Source organism: Myxocyprinus asiaticus, chromosome 22 (assembly GCF_019703515.2).
Source record: "Myxocyprinus asiaticus isolate MX2 ecotype Aquarium Trade chromosome 22, UBuf_Myxa_2, whole genome shotgun sequence".
Classification (NCBI taxonomy): domain Eukaryota; kingdom Metazoa; phylum Chordata; class Actinopteri; order Cypriniformes; family Catostomidae; genus Myxocyprinus; species Myxocyprinus asiaticus.
In genome coordinates, this window is record NC_059365.1 from 39,664,967 (window position 1) to 39,688,460 (window position 23,494).

The 23,494-nt window shown below is 39.5% G+C and overlaps 1 protein-coding gene and 1 pseudogene across 1 annotated transcript; one reads left to right on the forward strand and one right to left on the reverse strand.

Annotated features, from left to right (window-relative positions):
- Nucleotides 1-4,132: 4,132 nt before the first annotated feature.
- Nucleotides 4,133-5,476, forward strand: si:dkey-160o24.3 (N-acetyllactosaminide beta-1,3-N-acetylglucosaminyltransferase 2). Its single transcript, XM_051649282.1, has one exon. The coding sequence runs from the start codon at nt 4,133-4,135 to the stop codon at nt 5,474-5,476; it is 1,344 nt and encodes a 447-aa protein (XP_051505242.1).
- Nucleotides 5,477-13,773: 8,297 nt separating this feature from the next.
- LOC127412648 (probable RNA-binding protein EIF1AD) lies at nt 13,774-14,999 on the reverse strand (annotated as a pseudogene).
- Between the last annotated feature and the right edge of the window lie 8,495 nt (nt 15,000-23,494).

Below are 23,494 nucleotides of genomic sequence, written 5' to 3' on the forward strand. Positions count from 1 at the left end.
TTTACATTTCGGTTTTTTTTAATCAATTAAAGTCAATTAAAAAAAATATGGGTCCTTTCTTCACATTTTGTTTGTAGGGAGTGGCCAGATAGTTTTAGTTGGTAATTAATAGAAGTTTAAGTAGTGTTTACATATCGGTTTAATTTTACAATACTGTTTTGTGTTAAAATGTGGTGTATTGCTTAAGCCAACCCTTGTCCACCCAGATGCGGAGCATAAAAAAGCAGACTTTCTAGACATACCAGAATCTGACAGAAGGAATTTCAGCAAAGGCATAAATCTAAAAAACAAATCCACTTGGAGATAACTGAGTTTCTACAGGCCTGTTTGAAATACATATAAATCAACTGTGTGCCACACATTACCTTAAAAAATAAAAATAAAATAAAAAAGCTAATTTTTCATTGCGTAAGGCCTCTGTAAGGAGGCAAAACATTTCAGCAATGACAACCCATCATCACACTTGCCAAATAACACATTTGATCTGTGAATGAAAGTATATTAAGAAACAACTGTAACTCTATCAGAGAATGCATTGCATTTGTAATTTAAATCTAATACTCACAGATTGTTTCTGTATATTGTCATAATAAACATATCACTATTAATGTGATGATGAGTGTCATGGGCGTGGCCTCACACACACCTGAGTTTCACCTGAGAGCGGGACAGTCACTTCACGCGCTCTGCACGAGCCACAAGGGACTTTACCATTGAACAGGGCGGATTGTATTTGTTTAGTTTTTTCTTTTTTTCTTTCTCATATCGGAAACTTACTCTTATATTAATATTTTTTTTCTTTGAGCTTCTTCATACTTCATTGATAAGTGTTATGTTGGTGTGAAAGACGAGCGAAATTCTCTATCAGAAAATTCCTCACAGAACAAAACGTGGTAAGTTTAACGCAAATTATTAATTGTAGGCCTATATGAGGTCAAATAAATACAAAGAAAATGAAAAGAACATGATTTTCGATGTTTAAGAATATTGTGCTGTTTTGTCTTTTAGAGTGAGACAAAACTAAACATTTGTTTTGTAAGTAGCCTATAGTTTTCTTTTTCGTATAAATTATATTTTCATTTATTAAAAAAAAAAATATATATATATATATATATATATACTTATGTAAGTAGGCTATAGTTTTTAATTACCGTTTCAAATTAGTTTTAAAAAGTATATTAAAACTATAAGATATATAACTATTTTAATATAGATTATTACTTCGTTTATTTGTAATAAAAATAATATAAAAACAAAAAACTGTTTAAAATTATAGCCTAGCGTTTTTTCATTTTGAAGCATATTATACCAAATTTTATGCTAAATAATTTTACACAAAACATTGTTCTTTTGTATGTATAGTTTTTACATAAAAAGTAAAATATTTTAACATAAATTATATCTTCGTTTATTTTTAATAAAAATACAATTATACTTTTAGTATACTTTTTATACAAAAATTTACTTTAATAATGAATCAAACGAAAACAAAACTTTTAAAAATTATAGATTTGTATACAATATGATACATTTTATGCTAAATCATTTTATGCAAAAATTATGTGTTCTTTTGTAGTATAGTTTTTAATTAAACAGTAAAAGTATTTATTTTTTAATAAAATAATTTTTAAAAAAAATCATTTTGATGCTATATTATAAAACAATTTTGTTAAATAATTTTATGCCGTTATCTTTTACTCTGTAAAGAAAATATTTTATATATTACATTATTATGTTGGCTTGACAAAGCCGGACGATCAAACATCGGAAAAATCCCCATTCTCGTACACTGATGGAATGTTCAGACTAGTCAAACTCCAACTGTCAAAAATCCAAAAGTATACAGACACACAGAAGGCCTTTAATATGCCTATAGCTGCTCTATCTAATTTACCACTCATACTTTCTATCTATCATCACTCTCTTTTCTATCTTTCCATCACTCCACTCTTTTTATTCTTTCTTTCACTCCATCACTTTAACACCCTAGCAACTGCATACAACCTAGCAACCATTTAGTGCACCAAAACCCATTGACTACCATTCAGAATGGCTTAGATGGGTATCTCCTGATCAGAATGTCATAGAGTTTTCAGGTTTGACTCAATACACTCAGTCCAGCAAGCAGACAACTTCCTAACAACCAGATGGACTTACCCTTGCAACCGTATAGCAAAACACATATCTCTGCACCACAACATTGTAGAGACTTCAACTTTGGCTTATTTGACTCAGACCAGCAAGGAGCCTTTAAATATCATGCTGGAAAATACTTAGCCACACCCTAGCAACCATTTAGTGCACTCTAGCAACAGAAACCCATTGACTTCCATTAAAATGAGCTTAGATGATATCTCCAGATCAGAATATCATAGAGACTTCATTGTTGACTCGAATGACTCAGGCCATCAAGCAGCCTTGTTAGTATCACCCTGGAAACTGCATAGCAACCAAATGAGCTCACCCTAGCAACCAAATATCAAAACATATATCTCTGCACCAGAACATCGTAGAGACTTCTGGTTTTGTTCATTTGACTCAGGCTAGCAAGGAGCATTGTTAGTATCACCTTGGTAACTGCCTAGCAATCAGATGGGGTTACCCTAGCAACCAAGAAACAAATCACATATCTCTGAACCAGAACAACATAGAGACTTTGGGTTTCTTTCATTTGACTCAGGGTAGCAAGGAGACTTTTGAGTATCACCTTGGTAACTGCCTAGCAACCAGATGAAGTTATCCTAGCAACCGAGTAACAAATCACATATCTCTGCACCAGAACATCGTAGAGACTTCTGGTTTAGTTCATTTGACTCAGGGTAGCAAGGAGCATTGTGAGTATCACCTTGTTAACTGCCTAGCAACCAGATGGGGTTACCCTAGCAACTGAGTAACAAATCACATATCTCTGAACCAGAACATCGTAGAGATTTTGGGTTTCTTTCATTTAACTCAGGGCAGCAAGGAGTCTTTTGAGTATCACCTTGGTAACTGCCTAGCAACCAGATGGGGTTACCCTAGCAACCAAGTAACAAATCACATGTCTCTGCACCAGAACATCGTAGAGACATTCGGGTTGACTTATTTCACTCTGGATGGCAAGGAGGCTTGATAAGTATCACCTTGGTAATTGCTTAACAACCAGATGGGGTTACCCTAGCAACCAAGTAACAAAACACATATCTCTGCACCAGAACATCGTAGAGACTTCCGGGTTGACTTATTTCACTCAAGATGGCAAGGGGCCATGTTAAGTATCACCCTGGTAACTGCCTAGCAACCAGATGGGGCTACCCTAGCAACCAAGTAACAAATAACATATCTCTGCACCAGAACATTGAAGAGAATTTCGGGTTGACTTATTTCACTCAGGATGGCAAGGAGCATTGATAAGTATCACCCTGGTAACTGCTTAGCAACCAGATGGGGTTACCCTAGCAACCAATTAAAAAATCACATATCTCTGCACCAGAACATCGTAGAGTCTTCCGTGCTGACTTACTTAACTCAGGATGGCAAGGAGCCATGTTAAGTATCACCTTGGTAACTGCTTAGCAACCAGATGGGGTTACCCTAAGAACCAATTTTCCATTCAGAAAAACAAGCAAATGGTAGGGTTGCATAGGACTTTTTGCAGCTGGCTCTCTATCTGTATGATGTTCTTTCTGTCTGTCTGACTATAACACCTTCAAACTTCCATCTCCTCAAACTATTTTAAACTTTCAGACAAGGCTTTGTCAAGCCAACATAAAGTTTGTCTTCAAACTTTACTATCTAGTTTTATATAATATCCCCTAGCAAAATTAACCATGGTAACCAAATTATCTGCCAAAATACCATAGTTACTACTGTTAATGAATCCAAGTTTGTTACCTTTTTATTACCCACCAATTTTTACCAAAACTTTTTTTTTACAAAGATTCTGAAAACTTCTTAGATTGTTCGAAGTGTTCCTTTATTAATTGGGCTATTAAATGGGTTGTAATTAATCATTTTTTATTTGTAATTTACTAAATTACCTGTGAACTGATGATGATATTTGAATTATTTACTGTAATTATTACTGAAACACCGGTCTTGGCCTAAAAGGACAAATTTTACAGGTCTATTTTATCATTTTTTCCCTCAGTACATGGCTTCATGTCTGCGTCGATATCGCCACTGGATCCTGTGTTGCTGTTCACCATGCATGCTGCTGCTCACAGTCTACCTCTATGTCACAATAGCTTTGTTCTTAACCATGAAACACAGTGCACATATTGGTGGACCCATCGTTTATCCTGTGCTACCACAAAACTTTGTGGCTCCCCACCCTGGGAATTTCTTTTGGAGGACCCAACTAGAAAGTGGAGCACTATGGAACTTTATCCAGCATGTCACTGATCGCCAGAATAACCCAATCCTGAGGCCTGGACTAGCTACTACCGCTAACCTCTCCACTAATTCCAATGAAACGGCAATGTCCACAGGAAAAGGGATTGGATGTTCTCCGAATTATGAGATAATCAGTAAAATTCCAGATTATTCAACTCTACCAACCCAGATGAAAAAGTTTGTCACCACTATGCACTGTCAAGACTATCCGCTGATCATTGACCCTGAAGATGTGTGTGACCATGGACCACTGGCAAAGACTCAGGCTCCATTGTTGCTCTTGGCCATCAAAACTCAGACTGCAAACTTGGAGAACAGGGAAGCGATAAGACAAACTTGGGGTCGTTCAGGAAAGGTGAGAGGCCAAGGTGGAAGGAAAAGACTTGTTCGCAGGGTCTTCCTTTTGGGGAAGACTGAAGACTTGCATAATGAAAAGGAATTACAACTAGAGGGTAATGAATACGGCGATATCATCCAGTGGGACTTTATGGATACTTTCTTCAACCTTACACTGAAAGATGTGCTGTTCTGGGGTTGGTTCTCAAGGCATTGCCCACATGCCCACTTCATCTTTAAGGGCGATGATGATGTCTTTGTTAGGATGCCCGCTATGCTGGACTATCTACTGCAAGAGGAGGAGAAGGCTAATGAAAGGCTCTCAAAAGAGTCTACGCAGCCAAATAAAATGGAAGGGTTTGTTGTGGGGGATGTAATAAATAATGCAAAGCCGATACGCAATAATGAAAATAAGTACTACATCCCGGGGAGCTTCTACAAAGGGTTTTACCCATCGTATCTTGGTGGAGGAGGGGTTGTTTACTCTGGTTCTCTGGCCCATAGGCTTCTTGAGGTGTCACAAAGGGTTCACCTATTCCCTATTGATGATGTGTACCTGGGCATGTGCTTAAAAAGACTAGGGGTCTCCCCTATCTACCACCGTGCCTTTCTCACCTTTGACTTCACCAAAGAAGAGTCCAAGGATCCCTGTGCACACCATACCATCCTCCTCGTCCACAAGCGCAGCCCAGCTGAAATGTTCAGACTTTGGGCTGAAACATCAGTGCCCAACTCTGAATGCAGAAATGTGATGCTACGAGTCTAACATAGAGGTTATTGATTTAAGTGGACTAAATCAAGTTCTCAACAGGTTTTTTTAGTTAGACTAAAGCAAGTTCTCACCCAGCAGGTTTTAAAGTGGAGGAAAAGTCACTAAGACTTGTACAACGATAAAGGAAACCATTTTTATTAAAACAGTCAAAGTGATTCTGGTCAAAAATGACCGAAGATGCGCAAATGATAAATGTATATTAACCCATCAAACTGATCATAAATGAAGAGGATTATTGAGACTAAAGCTTTCCTTGTTGAATTTCCCTCAAAATGTTTAGTCACTTAACACTGAATAGAGTCCAGAATAGAAACAGTTTGATTTTTTTATTATTATACTTGAGTGTGTTACAAAGATTTGGTTACTTGTGGGATCAACATGCATATTTTTTTTTTCTTGAATGAGAGCTATTAATATGTTTTAACATTGCAATTTTACAAGTGTTTCTATGTTTAAAATTGTAAAATGAATGTCTGTTCATTTGTAAATAAATTTCATTTTACAAGCCTGACATATAATGTCTTATAACAACTTAACCCTCCTATGATCTTGGGTCATTTTTGATGTGTGGATTATAGAAAGATCAATGCAGTGTCTAAATTTGATGCATATCCAATGCCTTTTGCTGATTTAACCTCTTAATGACAGGTGGTTCAAAAATGACTAATAATGACATCCAATATATCATTTGAAAGATCTGGATCCCAAGATTTGATAATTTAAAGCGATTTTGATGATCGCAAAGTTACAATAATAAGATTTATTAAACGTGTCAAGAATGAAAATCAAAACACGGAAAATGAAACCAGAAGTTATGACCTTTATTGTCTTCCAGCAAAACACAGAGCACAATCCTCCAAACTTTGGTATGCTTTTCATTGCAAAAGTCCAAGGTGAGATTTTAATCCAAAAATTTACAAATATGAAGAAATATTGATCAGTCTGTCTTGGTTTTACATATTCATGTCCATTCTCTGTGAAATCTTACACTCTGTGTAGTGTTTCAGTAGCAAAACACCCAAACATGATATTTGGGAGGGTCTTGCGAACAAAATGAGCCCTCCCTCAAAATTTGTTGTGCAGTTGTGATTGGATAGTCACTCAGAATAGCCAAACAGGACAGTCGACAGGAGTGATGTAAAGATTTGCATCATTCATTTTTGTCTCTGGATAAAGCCAGCCAGTGAAAAGCTAGATCATTTTTGACTAATGGGTCATGTAGCTAATGAAAAGATGAAAACAACGATATGAGGGTTGTATATATCCCTGATGTCGATTCGCGAAGGTTCGGAGTGGAAAACCGTGGACTGTGTTTGTTTGTGTTTGCGCTTTTATGCACAGTGTGCAGTTATAGCGTGTTACTGCCATACTATCGATAAAGAACTCGGCTTTTGGACCCGTGATCTGATCCACCCTCCTTGGCTTCAGTCACCATCACTGAGGGTATGGAGAACACACGCTCCCAACTGCATTTTTTCATCAAACCCCCTGTTCAACTGCACATCCAGGGGGCTTGAACATGTCATTCATGCCGAGATGAGCCACCCTCCCCGGCTTCACTCACAGTGAGTTAGACCCTGGAGCACACGCGCTCCCAATGCATTGACTTAGTCATTTTTTCATATCAACTTCAAAATTGTGTCAGACCTTCATCAGACATGTGGCTTTGTATCAGATGTGTTTTTGGGGCACTGTGCATAGTCTTGCATATTTGTTTTAAAAAAAAAAGGATTTTATAAATAATATTTGCGGTCACTATTCAAAATATTTGAATAGCTCTAACTCATTTTTTTATACTACAATGATATATTTTTACTCTTGAATAACTAATATCTCAGTATCTATTTTCAAACGAGCCCAGGTTTGTGTTTGTAGACCCAAGGGTTCAAGAACTGGAAGAGTTTTACTTTGGGTATGTCGTTTTCAAGCCCATGCACAAAAAGAGGCTGGAAAATGGTTTCCTTTATCGTTGTACAAGACTTGGTGACTTTTCCTCACTTGCCATCTGAACATACCAAAAAAAAAATGGGCATTATTCGATAAGACAAAATGGTTGTAAAAAAACAAAAAACAAAAAAAAAAAAACACACATTTTGTCTTTAGGGTCTCCCTTTGCTCTCAAAACTGCCTCAGTTCTTCACAGCATGGATTCCACAAGTTGTTGAAAACATTCCTTTGAGATTCTGGTCCATGTTGACATGATTGCATCATGCAATTTTTGCATATTTGTCAACTGCACATTCATGCTGCGAATCTCCCTTTCTACCACATCCCAAAGGTGTTCCATTGGATTCAGATCAGGTGACTGGGAAGGCCACTGAAGAACAGTGAACTCATTGTCATGTTCATGAAGCCAGTTTGAGATGACTTTTGCTTTATGACATGGTGCATTATCGTGCTGGAAGTAGCCATTAGAAGATGTGTAATTTGTGGCCATGAAGGGATATACATGGTCAGCAACAATACTTAAACAGTGTGGCATTCATGCGATGATTGATTGGTATTAATGGGCCCAATGTGTGCCAAGAAAACATTCCCCACACCATTAAACCAACACCACTAACCTGGACTTAACCTGAAAGGCAGTATCTGTGTGCCTCAGCAGAAATTCAGATTCATCAGCCCAGGCTAAGTTTTGTCAGTCTTCAACTGTCTAGTTTTGGTGATCCTATGCCCAATGCAGCCTCAGCTTTCTGTTCTTGGCTGACAGAAGTGTAACCCAACATGGTCTTCTGCTGTTGTAGCCCATCCACCTCAAGGTTCAATATGTACATACTGAGATGTTATTCTGCTCACTACATTTACATTTTACATTTATGCAATCGGCAGACGCTTTTATCCAAAGCGACTTACAGTGCCTTTATTACAGGGACAATCCCCCTGGAGCAACCTGGAGTTAAGTGCCTTGCTCAAGGACACAATGGTGGTGGCTGTGGGGATTGAACCAACAACCTTTTGCTTACCAGTTCAGTGCTTTAGTCCGCTACACCACCACCACTCCAATTCATTACAATTGCACAGAGTGGTTATCTGAGTTATTGTAGCCTTTCTGTCAGCTCTAACAAGTCTGGCCATTCTCCATTGACCTCTCTCATCAACAAGGCGTTTTCGTCCACAGAACTGCCACTCACTGGATGTTTTTTTGTTTTTGGCACCATTCTGAGTAAACGCTAGAGACTGTTGTATGTAAAAATACCAGGAGATCAGCAGTTACAGAAATACTCAAACCAGCCTGTCTGGCACCAACTATCATACCACGGTCAAAATCACTGAGATAAAAATATTTCCCAATTCTGATGTTTGATGTGAACATTATCTGAAGCTCCTAACCCGTATCTGCATGATTTTATGCATTGCACTGCTGCCACAGGATTGGCTGATTAGATAATCGCATGAATAAGTAGATGTACAGGAGTACCTAATAAAGTGCTCAGTGAGTATATTATATATATATATATATATATATATATATATATATATATATATATATATATATATATATATATATATATATATATATAGAACAGATATATCTTTCATTAAGCCTTTTGCCTATGTTCCACTTAATTTTACCCTGTTGGGTAAAATTACATGGGAAATTTCTTAATGTCTTAAAATTTACATTGTGAATGTGTTCCATTCTGTGCATTGTTATATAGCTTCCATTATATAAGCTTGGCTTGAAATTTATTGTATATTACAAGTTTGTTTACTTTTGTATCTTAAAGCTGGCCAAGACCACTTATAATGGTATATGATCACGTCATAAAGCCAAGATTATAAATCACTATGCTGCTTTTGCATGACAGCACTGACACCTTAACATAGGCTGTGTCTCGTTTGAAAGGCTGCGTCCTCCGGAGGTCACATTTGTCGGCCGCATACGTCATCGAGGCTGTCTTGTTTCAGAAAAACGAGTAGGACACTTCGAATGCAGCCTTCGAATGCGTCCTTCTTTCACGAGAATTCGGAGGATGCATGAGGTGTATCCTTCGTGGGCACTAATAACCAACAATTCTTTGCTTCAGCGGAAATGTCTAAAAAAAAATAACGCCAATTTGCCCATAAATATGATATTCAAATGTAAGGAATGTTCATTCCCAAGTTGAAGTACCTCAGTAGATGGGTGCAGAGTATATATAATTAAAATAAAGTATTAGACTAAAGTACACCTGTAAAATCTATTTTCTTTTCTGTCTACATCATTATAACTCTCCTAAATTTTACCTCACACATTCCCCTCCAAAGGGAATTTGTTCCCTTCTCACTCAAAGCGCTCGCGCTTGTTAAAGAGTGGCGTGCTGTCATAGCAACCATGTTACGTTCCGTTTCCATTTGTCCTACGAAGGCCGTCTCATTTAAACGAGGCTTGTTTAAAGGAGGACGCTTGGTATACCGCAGCCTTCCAAGGATACGTCCTACCAAGCACGCAGCCTTCGAAACGAGACACAGCCTATACTTGTGGTGGTGGGGGCGTGGTTGAGCACCGGCTTGTGAATGGAGAGCGAGATCAGGAGATGAGAATGGAAAGGATCATCACCTGACAATGATTGTCTCTAACAGCTGTTTGTCATTGCAGTGAGAGTTGGAGACAGATTTAAGAGTGAGCCAGATGCCAGCGAGGAGAGAGAACCCCGCACACACCCCTCGCTGAGCCTGTGTGGCATGAATGTGTTGAAAAGCGAGTTTTGTTTGAGTTGTAAAAATAAACATACCTTTAAGAGTTGAAGTTCACCATTCCCTGCTTTCTCCTTTCTACCCCAAGAACCTGATTTGTTACAATACTCTATATCCTCTATTCTGAGGGAAAAAATGAATGTTGATTGTGTTATAATGCATTATACTCTTTAATGAAAAGGTTTAGTATTATAATGTATTATATCTCTAGTTATATATAAGGCGTTGTCATGTGTATTGTGTTGATTCATGTCTTTTACTTTGAAATTCTAGGTCCTGGTTCATGTCATGTGTTCCTGTTTCCCTTGTCATGTGATTCCTGTTTTCCCTCCATGTTCTTGTGTCATGTTTTCATTGGGTTATTGTTTAATTAGCTTGTTATGAGTTCTGTTTGTTCATTGGTTTATGTTCCCCGATGTCCATGTATTTAAGCCTCATGTTTTCCATTGTGTAGTTGTCAAGTATTGTATTGATGGTATGTGTTTGGTATTCTGTTGTCAAGTCAAGTCAAGTCAAGTCAAGTCAAGTCAAGTCAAGTCAAGTCAAGTCAAGTCAAGTCAAGTCAAGTCAAGTCAAGTCCATGGTCATTTTTTGTTTTGTAGTCAGGGTTATTGGTGTTCACGTTAGTAAATAAACTGCACTTGGGTTCTTCATCTTCACGTCTTCATCATTGCCATCATTGTCAGCAGTTCCAGCATACATTACAGGCGTATTAGGAGACATTATAAATATGAGCTTCATAGAAAGTGTTTTTACCTTGAAAAATATGTTTAAAAACTTTTTTGAAATTAATGATTAAGTTGTGTACACTCATGTGTGTTGAAGGATAAAGGAAAGTATTTTAAAGGGGTCATGAAATGCTCTTTTTTTTTTATATATATATATATATATATAGTTTTATTATCTTCCCTGAGGTCCACTGATAATCATAAACAGTCATAATTTAGTAATATTTGTTCATTTTCCACCCTGTTTTTTTTTTTTTTTTGCTCTCTGTCTAAATGCTCGGTTTTGGCCTCAGCTCCTCCTTTAAACGTCAATGTAAACGCCCACTGTTCTGATTGGCTAACATTGTGCAGCCCCTCAAATATAGCCATGTTTGAAATTCGATCGGAAGAGAATGAACAACCCCACAATATTATAAAACTAAATTTCAGGGTTTACACATTGCATCCAAATATATTAAACTGTTCATCTCAAGCACAATTGGACACGAGAGCTGCGTCACGTCAAAAGCAATAGAACCCATTATAATCAATGATGCTATCTACCATTTAAGCATCCACTGCAGTAAACAGTAAATAGATCTCCCATTCTATTTTGCGCTGTACGCACTGGCTACTACTGCCAACAACAACACAAATAAATGGTTTAGAAAGTTTGTGTCGACGAACCTGGTGTAGACAGCCTCAAGCTGTTGCATCGCATCAACGGACGCGCCCGGTGTAGACAAGATTTCAGCACCATAAACTATCACACAGTCATGACTAGGGTGACCATATTCTGGTTTTCCAAAAAGAGGACTAATAGGGTTCAAAACAGTGTTACTATGAATGCAAACTTTAATACAGTGAAAAAGACACTCTATTAGCATAACACAAATATATATATAAATAAATAAAAATTTCCAACATTCTTTTGAATGTCCATGTACTAAAATAAAATATTTGATGCCATGAGTTTACCTTCATTTACTATTACTATTATTTTGAATGGCCATGGAAAATGAAGCAATGTGATAGCAATTTTACCTGGTTGCAAAAAGTAGTCCGTTAATTTACCTGATGAACTTTCACCTTTAGCTGACCCTTTATGCTTCGCAGAGCTAATGTATGCTTCTAAATCACTTGCACCTTTATTAGCAACTGACACATAAGTGCCAGCTTTACATGTCATACTTTCTGCTTCCCACGGATCTCGACTTGGACGAAAGCATGGGAATGTTCTGTGCAAATCTTCTGTAAATTTGTACTTTCGTTTGGGCATTGTTTCCACTCAGCTGTCATTTACTGCTACTGTCAAGCAACTGTTTGATGCCGAACACAACAGCGCTTCGCGCGTTCGCAGAGAGATTGACCAATTGGTGTGTGATAAGGCGGGACTTTCAAAGAGGAGTTAAAGCAATGCAAATATGTGTGCACACACAATGAAGTATTAGACCAGATACACATCATAATGCAACTAAAGCCGAATCCCAGACATTTTTGCAAATTTAGAAATCCCGGCCGGACGTTTTTTTTAAGGTCCGAAAAAAAGGACATGTCCGGGAAAAAGAGGACGTATGGTCACCCTAGTCATGACATTTGAAATATTCATGAATGAAACTGTTTACTTAAGTTTTAGATCGCATCCAATAGTGTTTTTAACTGCCCCATCCTTCAATAACAATTATTTTGCAAAGCTTGAACCGTTTTATGACTGGTTCACAAGCAATCCATGCTGAAATACGCTGAAGACATATTCACATGATGCACATTGATAGTCCAAAGCAAAACGAAGACGCATACATCCACTTTCCAGTGTCATCCTGTACATATCAGGTGCACATTGCCAGAAACGCGTCAAAACAGTTAAAGACGTCCATTTAGTGTGTTTAAATACACCAACAATTAAAAAGAGCATAGATGGGTGAAAGAACAGTATGCTGAGCAGTTTGTGCACACAACAACAACATCTGCATCTTTTAAAAGTGATGCCAGAGACATGACAACAGTCAAAGACATCTGTGTAGTCCATGTTTATATAAAAAAATAATGCTATGTTTAGGAATAGTTAGACCACACTAGGCCACATTGTTTGCCCTGCTCTCTCTCTCTCTCTCTCTCTCTGTGTGTGTGTTTACCAACTGAGCTCCAGGGCCAGTGGGCGGGGCCAAGGGTGCGGTGATGTAAAGTAGGTGTTGATGGTGTTGCTGTGGAGGCAGTCATGAATTAATGAGTACCCCTAGTGACCTAGGGAAGTCACAGAAGTAGAGAACGAGGTGTTTTGGCAGCTTGGTTTCAATAAATGCTTATATTACATTGGGGATTAAGTTTGGAGTTCTGACATTTGCAGTGGGTTTTTATAGTAGAAGGACCTTTTATATGTCAAAATATCAAGGAAAATGTTATTCCTCATGACATGACCCGTTTAAAACCTTTTACTTGATGGTTACATTATTTTACGTTTTTAAAGTCAATAAATCGATTTTGTTGTAAAAGAAAGAAAAGAAAATCAGAAAACTATATATTGTGTAACTGTGAATTTACTACTAGTGTCAGACATCATTCTGATAAATGTACTTATTTTTACATGATTGACAAATACTGTATATGCAAAAAGACAAGCAGACAAAACCAATAAAGTTTAATACAATACCTTATTTACAATTATGGTACACAATTGGTTTCTTTTTAACAAAAAGAAAATTAGTTTGTGATTGGAAACACAAATTAAATGTAACAAATCTATTATTTCAGTTTGAGAACATCTGACTTCTAATTACAGCCCTGAGTCTCAGGCATAAATGTGGTATTATTCTGGTTTTTAAGCCCAATGAAGACTGCATTATCACTGAGCTGTTCTTGGTCATGCTGTTGTATAAATACCCAGTATTTGTTCAATTACAGGCCATTTTATGTTCCTCCTTCATCTTCCTCATCAGTCTCTTCCTCACTCTCGCTGTAGAGAACCGTGGCACGATTGGTATTCACAAAGAGATCGCTGTCATCATCCTCAGAGTCGCTGTAACACTCTTCCTCTGTTGTTCTTTCACTTTTCTCTTTTGTTGATCCCTCGTTTTTCTCGCTGGATGCGCAATCTTCCTGAAATCCTTCTGGCCTGTGTGAAAAGCGACAATACAGTTTGCTAAAGACATTTCAGCTTTTACTTGTTGAACAGATATTGAAACAAATGTTAACAGAAATCAGAGTTGTTGGGATTAAAAGCAATATTTGAGCAAATATAATATACAGTCAGTATACATTTTTCAATTTATATATAGTATTAAAAGCACACCAAAATGGCATACATCTCCTGCTCATGATGACACTAGGATTATTATTTATTAAGTTAAAGGGGTATTAAAAACATTTAATGGCCTTACCAGACACCAAGTTTCCTCAGGTACCGGATGTGGTCCCGGTAAAGTATGAAGGTGATTTCTCCTTTCACCTTTCCTCCTTCTTTAATGGGATCAACGAAGACAAAATCTCTTAGTAGAGAGAGAGAAAGACATCGCTAAAAAACTTTTAATATCTGTAGTAAACATTACTTGAAGATACTTGGGATGTTTTGTTCTACAACATAAATGACACACAGTCATGCATCAGATGTGAATTTTGAAGCTGTTTAAAAATATGTATGTTGCTCACAAGATTCTAAATAAGGACTACAAATACCACAAGCATGTGCGTGAACGTCCCTGATGAGATGGAAAACCATTGTATTCCTTATCTAGCAACTTGTAAGCAACATACTTATTTTTTAAACACAGCGGCTTCAAAATTCATGTCTTAGGTGTGTTTGTGTGTAATTTATGTTGAAGAACAAAACTTTAAAGTCTCTTCATGTAATTTTTACCACAGACCTTATTTTACACATAAATCTAAAACTGCCATTATATAAAATAAAAAAACATAGGAAAATCCAGAGGGAACTCTTGGCTTGAAAATGCTAATTCTCGTCTAGGTTTTTGGACTACAGTCGGAACAGCTCAATTATCCGGGAAAGGTAGAGCAAAGTTACCTCATTTGATCCAGATGTTCTTGCAGAACTTTGTAGGCATGCTGATCAGATATTGCTCACCATTGCCAGTCACAGCTTCATGGAGGTTATTGCCATTACTTCCTAAGACCTGCATGATACATTTGAGGTATATGCTTATCTAGAGATTAGGGATGCACGATATATCGGCGCCGATATATTATTGGCCGATAACCGGGAAAATACAAATATTAATATTGCGCCGATAATGGAATTACCACCGATATGTTCACCAGTAATATGTTACAGTTTATTTGGTTGCGGCTGAGAATCTCTGACTGCCTGCAGCATCTTTCCTTCAGGCAGAAACTCGAACAGGCAGTAACTCGAGCAGCCCCAGGCGACAGTTTGCATGCGCACACACAGTGTGTCTCTGAGAACCAAGCTGATGTCGCTCAGTGTGGATTATTTCAACATCTCTGCACCTTGTTACGTTGTTTTGGGTCTGGTTTTAATTCGAGATCATCTGCTGTGAGTAACGAAATGCCATTTCCCATATTCTGCATGTATGTTACTCGGGGGCGATCATCTTCGCTTATTACTTATGAAATATAAACAAAATGAGGGAAAGTGCACATCGTTACTTGCAGCACATCACTGCAATTAAAACAAGCCCAAAGACAACCTAACACAGTGCATAGATATAGAAATAATTATCACAGAGTGACTTGAGATGGCTAAAAACACCAGTTTGTGAGTGAAAGGAATGTGCTTGTTGTATTTTTCAAGTTGAGACTTTTCTAACTTTATGACTCATGACTATTCGATCTTTATGTTATCTATTCCCACTGTGATTGTTGTGTTCACGTTTCATAAGTTATACAGTGGAACTGTCACAGATGAGCGCTGTAACAAGTGTCTTTGAATGAGACGTACATAAGCACGATGCAAACACATACTGTACATACACAAACCACAGCTGCACACACAGTCTGGCTGCTAGCATAAATATTAAACCATGTAAACAAATTACAGAGATTAGGGTTTGCATTGTGTGTTTTGTTGTTTAATGTTCGTTATATGCAGTTTATAGCCACATTTTGGTTTAATGCCTTTTTACAGCTGACTGAAGTTCATTTTTCTCTCTCTGTGAGCCAGTCATCAGGATTACCATAAACACTCATATAAATGGGCATCATACAATTAAGGCAAGTGTACTGTCATTTATTTGTCATTCTGAAGGGGTGGATTTTCGAATAACCTTTTACTCTTACAAATTATATCTCATCTTTTATCATCCTCATTTATTCTTATTATATTAATCTATTAATCTATTAATTCTATTTTCCTTTTACAATAAGGTGCCAGTAGCATGTATGTAATCTGAGGGGTGACTGAGGGTCTGACTTTGATGCCAGGAATACAATAACAGTGATTATTTAGGCCGGCTCCCAGAGAATATGCATTTATATTGTACTGCATTTATGCACAAACATATGTATCTGTTGTAATTATTACATAATCAACCATTCTATAACCATTTTATTCTGTTTTAATTCAATCATTATTAATTGAATGAGAGAGAGATTTTAGTCTCTTTATGTGATTTTATTGTCATATTAGGTGACTATTCTGCATTTGGCCTTGTGTATGTGCTTTGTTTTTCTTCTGCTCTGTCCTAATTTTCCACAGATGGCGAGAGGCCCTGAATTCCACCAGAGATAATGAGAAAAACTCCCATCTTAGGGAGACAGCGCCTACCTGTTGCAATGTCTAAATTAAATTGTTTATGGTGATCTATAACACATGACTGCCATAGTCAAAACCCTCAAGGATTTTTAATTACTTTCCTTGGTATCTTCTGGATAGTGAAAGAAGTAGTAGTCATAACTTATTGCTGTTCCTTGACATCTGCATATAAGTTCTGTAAAACCAATGATGGGAACTGATTAATGTTATGGTTAACGAATGATTGTTTGCACGAAGGTGGAAACAGACCATATTTGTAAATTGCTAAGGTGTTTGAAGTACTACCGTAATCTTAGAAAGTGTTGTACTATGACATCTCTAAGTCAATTTGCATATGACTATAATTGCTTGTGAATGTTTTTGAATGGTTACTTCACTCTTTTTTCCTCCTTTCATTTTGTCTTGTGTATCTTTCTCTTTTGGTTTTGAATTCTTCTTTTTCTTCTATATTTTGGAACTACTGGATCATGTTGACTTGTGATGTAAATTGGAACTTCAGAGAACAATCAGTACTCTCTCTCAACTGATTGCAAAGCTGAGTCTGAGTTTTTATAACTTTATGTTCATATTGGTGGAGGATGCGGGCAACTTCGGTGTTACTTTGATCAACCAATATTAAGGTAGGTAGATTTTCTATTTTATGTTAGGGACTGTCTGGTGGAGATATTGAGTAAGAGGTTTGTGTGTAGGAGCTTCACCCTGTATTAAGAGAGTGAATTTAGGATGGCAACACACACACACACATATATATATATATATATATATATATATATATATATATATATATATATATATATATATATATACACACACACAGTGTGTCATGGGATTATTCAGCACCGGTTTGTTTTGTGTGTCTTCCCTCATGTTGTTGCGGGTGTGACGTTAATTATGCCGTTGCTCGGCAACGCTTATTACCAGTCACTGCCTGATTAACGCGACACCTGCACGCTATCTTCTTTCCCCTTTATTAGCAGCCCTTTGTGTGAGTTGTGTTTGTAGGATCATTCTCGTGTGTTGTGCTTTGTCTCTCTCATGCTCATGCTCTTTTCTTGTTTTTAGTTGGACTTACCTTTACCTGTTTTCCTGTGCTGCAGTATCTCTCTCAGTACACTCTGCATTTGGTCATCTCTGCCTTCATCATCCCACCTCACTGCAGTCATTGCCTGCATAGCTTCGTCGCCATCTTCATCATCATCGCCATTCGGATTACTCTTGCTGTTGGATTGTCTGGGTCCTCTATTTATCATAACATAACGGTCCGGCCAACATCATGGACCCAGCAGGACTCGCCGAGATCCAGCAGTTTCTCTCTCGTCAGAATTCCCATCTCGCTCAGTAAGAGGAGGTCGCGAGACATCGAAGTTTGGGCAGCGCAATTCACCGAGCTCTCCTCCCTCATCCGGTGACTGTCATCTCAAGATGAGTCCCCTGCACCCACACCGCCACTGCCACCACTGCCGGAGTCAGCATCACCCACTGCTCCATGATTTGAGCCTCGGATCAACCCTCCAGCATCCTATTTGGGTGAGCCTAACTATTGCAGAGCTTTTTTATCCCAGTGCTCTCTGGCTTTTTCCTTGCACCCGTCTGCATTTCCCACCGAGCAATCAAAGGTTGCTTATGTTATTTCACTGCTGACTGGTTGGGCATGTCTGTGGGGAACTGCAGTGTGGGAACAGAAACATCCATGTTGCTCCTCGTTCCAGTCCTTCACTGAGGAACTCAGGAAGGTCTTCGACCGTGCAGCGCATGGCAGAGAGGCAGCACGTGCTCTAGCCGAACTTCACCAAGAAACGCTATCAGTATCTGAGAATTCCATCGAGTTTCGGACGCTTGCTGCTAGTTGTAACTGGAACGAGGAGGCGCAGTTGGACTTATTCCTGCATGGGTTGGCTGACCACATCAAGGATGAGCTCTATGCTCTAGATCTACCAAAGACTCTTTATGGACTGGTTGATCTTGCTATTCGAGTGGACGCATGTCTTCAGCATCACTCGTGTCTAGGATCTATAGCAACTCATTAGCATCTGCTGTATGCTTCGTCACCTTCCAGGGGAGTTTTGAGTCAGGTTGCAGTCAGTCAGTCATTTGAGGGAGAACCCATGCTGGTGGGCAGAGCTTGGTTGTTTTGGGAGGAGAAGAACCACCGACGCACACAAGGTCTGTGTCTCTACTGTGGATCTCCAGGTCATCAAGCACATTCCTGTTCAGTAAAAGAGAGAGCCCACCGGTAGTTCAGAGGTTATTGGTGGGTAGTTCATTCCAACGGAAATCCTCATCTTTGACTCTCCTCCCGGTACGACTGCAGTGGGGTTCTCTGCATCACTCCTGTCAAGCCCTAGTCAACTCCGGTGCTAAGATCAATCTCATTGACGCTTCCCTGGTCAAGACTCTCAAGATCCCCACTTCTACTCTCAATGTCAAGATTCTGGTCAATACTCTATGCAACACTCAACTTACGGAAATAACTCACTGCACCACCGCCTCAAACCTCACTGTCTTCAGCAATCATTCTGAACTCACCTCATTTTACATCATTGACTCTCCACTCACCCCAGTCATCCTAGGACATTCATGGTTATCCACACACAATCCTCACATTTGCTGGTCTGGTAACACGATTTTGGCTTGGAGTACTTTCTGCCATGCTTCTTGTCTTTTGTCTGCGCCTTCCCCTGTTTCTTGTTCTGTGTTGCAGGATGAACCGGTGGATGTTTCCAGGGTTCCCATGGAGTACCACGACCTGCGAGGGGTGTTCAGTAAGCCTCAGGCTGCATCTCTTTCTCCTCATCGTCTCTATGATTGTGCTATAGAGCTTAAATCAGGTACGTTTCCATCAAGGGTGGTTTATACTCGCTCTCGGCTCCTGAAAGGGAGGCCATGGAGAAATACATTTCTGATTCTCTGGCAGCCAAGATAATTCAGCCCTCTTCCTCTCCTGCAGGTGCGGGGTTCTTTTTCGTGGATAAGAAGGATGGCTCCTTTCAGCCCTGTATTGACTATCGGAGGCTGAATAACATCACCATTAAGAACACTTACCCTTTACCGCTGATATCATCAGCCTTCGAGCGTCTGCAGGGAGCCAACTTTTTCATAAAATTGGACCTTTGCAATGCCCTAGGGGGCACTCTGAGTATCTGGTGATGCATTTCAATTTAGCCAACGCCCCCGCAGTCTTCCAGGCATTAGTCAATGACGTGCTGAGAGATATGATTGGTAAGTTCATTTTTTTCTACCTGGATGACATTCTGATTTTTTCTTATTCTCTCCAGGAACATGTTCAGCACGTCAGACGAGTGCTCCAATGGCTGCTAAAGAATGGGCTTTTTGTCAAGGCAGAGAAGTGCGAGTTCCACGCTTGATCGGTAACTTTTCTAAGATTCATCGTGTCACCAGAGGGGATTCAGGTAGACCAAGCTAAGATTAAGGCTGTGGTAGATTGGCCAACCCCGGATACTCACAAGGCCCTGCAGAGATTCTTGGGTTTCGCCAATTTTTACCGGCGTTTTATTCACAATTACAGCCAACTAGCCACACCTCTGATGGATCTTACCTCCACCAAGACTGAATTTTTCTAGTCAAGGGAGACCGACCAGGCTTTCTCCAAACTCAAGGGCCGCTTTGTTTCGGCCACCATTCTTGTTACCCCTGACATGTCTCGTCAGTTTGTTGTGGAGGTAGATGCGTCAGATGTGGGGGTAGGTGTGGTACTCTCCCAACAGAGTCCCTCCGATGACAAGATGCATCCATGCACCTTTTTCTCCCATTGTTTGTCTCTTGCCGAATGTAATTATGACACTGGTAATCGTGAGTTGCTGGCAATCAAGTTAGCCTTGGAGGAGTGGTGACATTGGTTAGAGGGGTCTGGGGTACCTTTCATTGTCTGGACCGATCATAAAAATCTAGAGTACATTCGCTCCACTAAACGTCTGAAATCCAGGCAAGCCCGTTGGGCTCTTTTTTTCGGTCGCTTTAATTTTTCCATCTCTTACCATCCTGGTTCCAAAAACATCAAACCGGACGCCTTGTCTCGTATTTTTTATCGTTCCGAGCTACCGATCTCTCCAGAACCTATCATCCCTACCAAGTTGGTGGTGGCGGTAGTGTCCTGGGAGATTGAGTCGAAGGTCCGCACAGCCTTACAAGGGGTAAGTCTGTCCATCCAGACATTATCTGTTGGTGTCATTCCTACAAAGTAGCCTGTCACCCTGGAGTTGGGCGCACCCTGGCTCTGGTCAGACAGAGATTTTGGTGGTCATGCATGGCCCGTGATGTTCGTCAGTTCGTGGTTGCCTGTTCAGTCTGTGCTTGTTCTAAGACTTCCAGTTTGCCCCCAGTGGGACTTCTTCAGCTGCTGTCGGGGCCTTCGAGACCCTGGTCCCATATTGCCCTCGATTTTGTTACTGCCCTTCCTCCCTCCCAGGGATTTGCAATCGTTTTGACCGTAGTGGACCGGTTCTCGAAGGCAACACATTTCATTCCTCTACCTAAATTACCTTCTGCTAGAGAGTCAGTGACTGCTGTTGTTGACCATGTCTTTTGAATTCATGGCCTCCCGACAGACGTGGTCTCCGACAGGGGGCCCCAATTTGTTTCCAAATTTTGGAAGGAATTTTGTAGAATACTGGGGGTACTGTCAGCCTTACTTCTGGGTTCCATCCTCAGAGCAATGGGCAGGCTGAGCGATCTAATCAGGACCTGGAGAGAACTTTACGGTGTTTGGCTACCCACAGTACCTCTTCTTGAAGTCAGCAACTTGCATGGGTGGAGTACGCACACAACTCTTTGCCAGTTTCATCCATGGGCCTATCTCCATTTCAGACTAGTTTAGGTTACCAGCCACCTCTATTTCCAGCACTGGAACCCGAAGTCGCGGTCCCCTCTGCCCATGCATTTATCCAGAGGTGCCGTCACTTTAGAATATTTGTATCAAGTTGAGTATAAATGAATCAAGTATAATCAATGTTAATATAGCCATTTTATTCTACAATTATTTCTGATGGTCAAGAATGAATCTTAGTGTGTGTGTGGAGAAGCCTGTGTAGGAAAGGAATGTGCTCACAATTAGTAAACTGCTCTCATGACTGCTGAGAAAATATATGTTGAGGTTCCTCCACAGGTGTCTCCTGTCCACTTCTTAAAATAAACAGATTGGAGTCAAAGAATAGGGTGATGGATGATGATGACATGTATGGAATGTATTGGCCACTCCTTGGTAGATGATATGTATTTAAGCGGGTGCAAACCATTTAGCTGGAGTTGCTGTGCTGGGAGCAGCTCGGCTTTTTTATCTCTGATAATAAAGTCTATCTTCTGGCATCAAAACCCCAAGACTTCAAGAGTGATGTTTCACAGAGGTGGTAGAAGCCACAACATAACACCTGGAAGAAAGCAAGACAGACTCTCATCCAGGTGGGATGCCGCACTAAGGCCCAAGCCGATCGCCACCGGTCTAAGCCTCCCATCTACGTTTTAGGTCAAAAGGTGTGGCTTTCTTCTAAGGATATTCCTTTGCATTCCATCTCCAATAAACTCGCTCCCAAATTTATTGGCCCATTTCCTGTTACCAAGATCCTTAGCCCAGGAACAGCCCGTCTAAAAATTTCCTCCAGCATACAGGAGGGTCCACCCCACTTTCCAAGTCTCTAAAATTAAGCCCGTTTTTTATTCTCCGATGAATCCTCCCATTCCTGTTCCTCCACCGCTGCATCTCATAGATGGGGAATCCACTTATTCTGGATTCCAGGTGGAGGGGGCATGGGTTCCAGTATTTGGTGGACTGGGAAGGTTACGGTCCGGAGGAGAGATGTTGGGTCCCTGCACAGGACATACTTGATCATTCCCTCATTGACAGTTTCCACCAACGCCAGATCACCGGCCCTGAGTGTGCCAGGGGGCGCACGTAGGGAGGGGGTACTGTCATAGAATTATTCAGCCCCGGTATTTTTTGTGTCTTCCTTCGTGTTGTTGCGGGTGTGGCGTTAATTATGCGCCGGCGTTGCTCAGCAATGCTTATTACCAGCCACTGCTTGATTAACGCGACACCTGCACACTATCTCCTTTCCCCTTTATTAGCAGCCCTTTGTGTGTGTTGTGCTTTGTCTCTCTCATGCACACACTCTTTTCTTGTTTTTAGTTCGATTTACCTTTACCTGTTTTCCTGTGCTCCAGTCATATATCTCTCTCAGTACCCTCTGCATTTGGTAATCTCTGCCTTCATCATCCCACCTCACTGCAGTCATTGCCTGCCAAGCTTCGTCATCATCTTCATCATCATCGCCGTTTGGATTACTCTTGCTGTTGGATTGTCTGCTGTGTTAAACCACTCTATATTCCATTAAATATCATTTGAACTGTTTCCTGCATCTGGGTCCTCTATTTATCATAACACAATGTGCGATCCATCGGCATCCCAAAACTGAGGGGATGAATTAGAGGAATACACTCCAGGGAGTGGATACATGGATACATTAATATCTGCTTTTGAACTTAATTTAAAGGAAAATAATTTTAAGAATAATTTGGATCATCTCATGTTCTCTGCAGTTCCAGTTTGCTGAAGTCATGCTCCTGATACCTGGTTTTCTGATTTTTATGTGTGGAAGCTTTTCCAGTATTGTGATGCTTTTTCCTTGGGTTTGATCTGTGACCAATCATGTCAGATCAAATGGAAAATAAAGTCCCAACCTTCAATAAGGAGGCAGAACTAAGAAAACATTGTAAATTGTTTTGCTCAGATGCTCTGATATCTAATAAAATTGAAGTTTTCTTCTTTTGTAAGTGCAGAAAAACAAAAAATGTTATTCATGCTAGAAGTTCTGATTTGAAGATTTAAGAAATTTCTTTGACATAATTGATTGAACAGAAAAATATTTTGATAATTCTAAGGAAAAATTAGTC

Bases quoted from the DNA above. Each gene is read 5' to 3' on its own strand.
- si:dkey-160o24.3 (XM_051649282.1), top strand. From the start codon at position 4,133: ATGGCTTCATGTCTGCGTCGATATCGCCACTGGATCCTGTGTTGCTGT.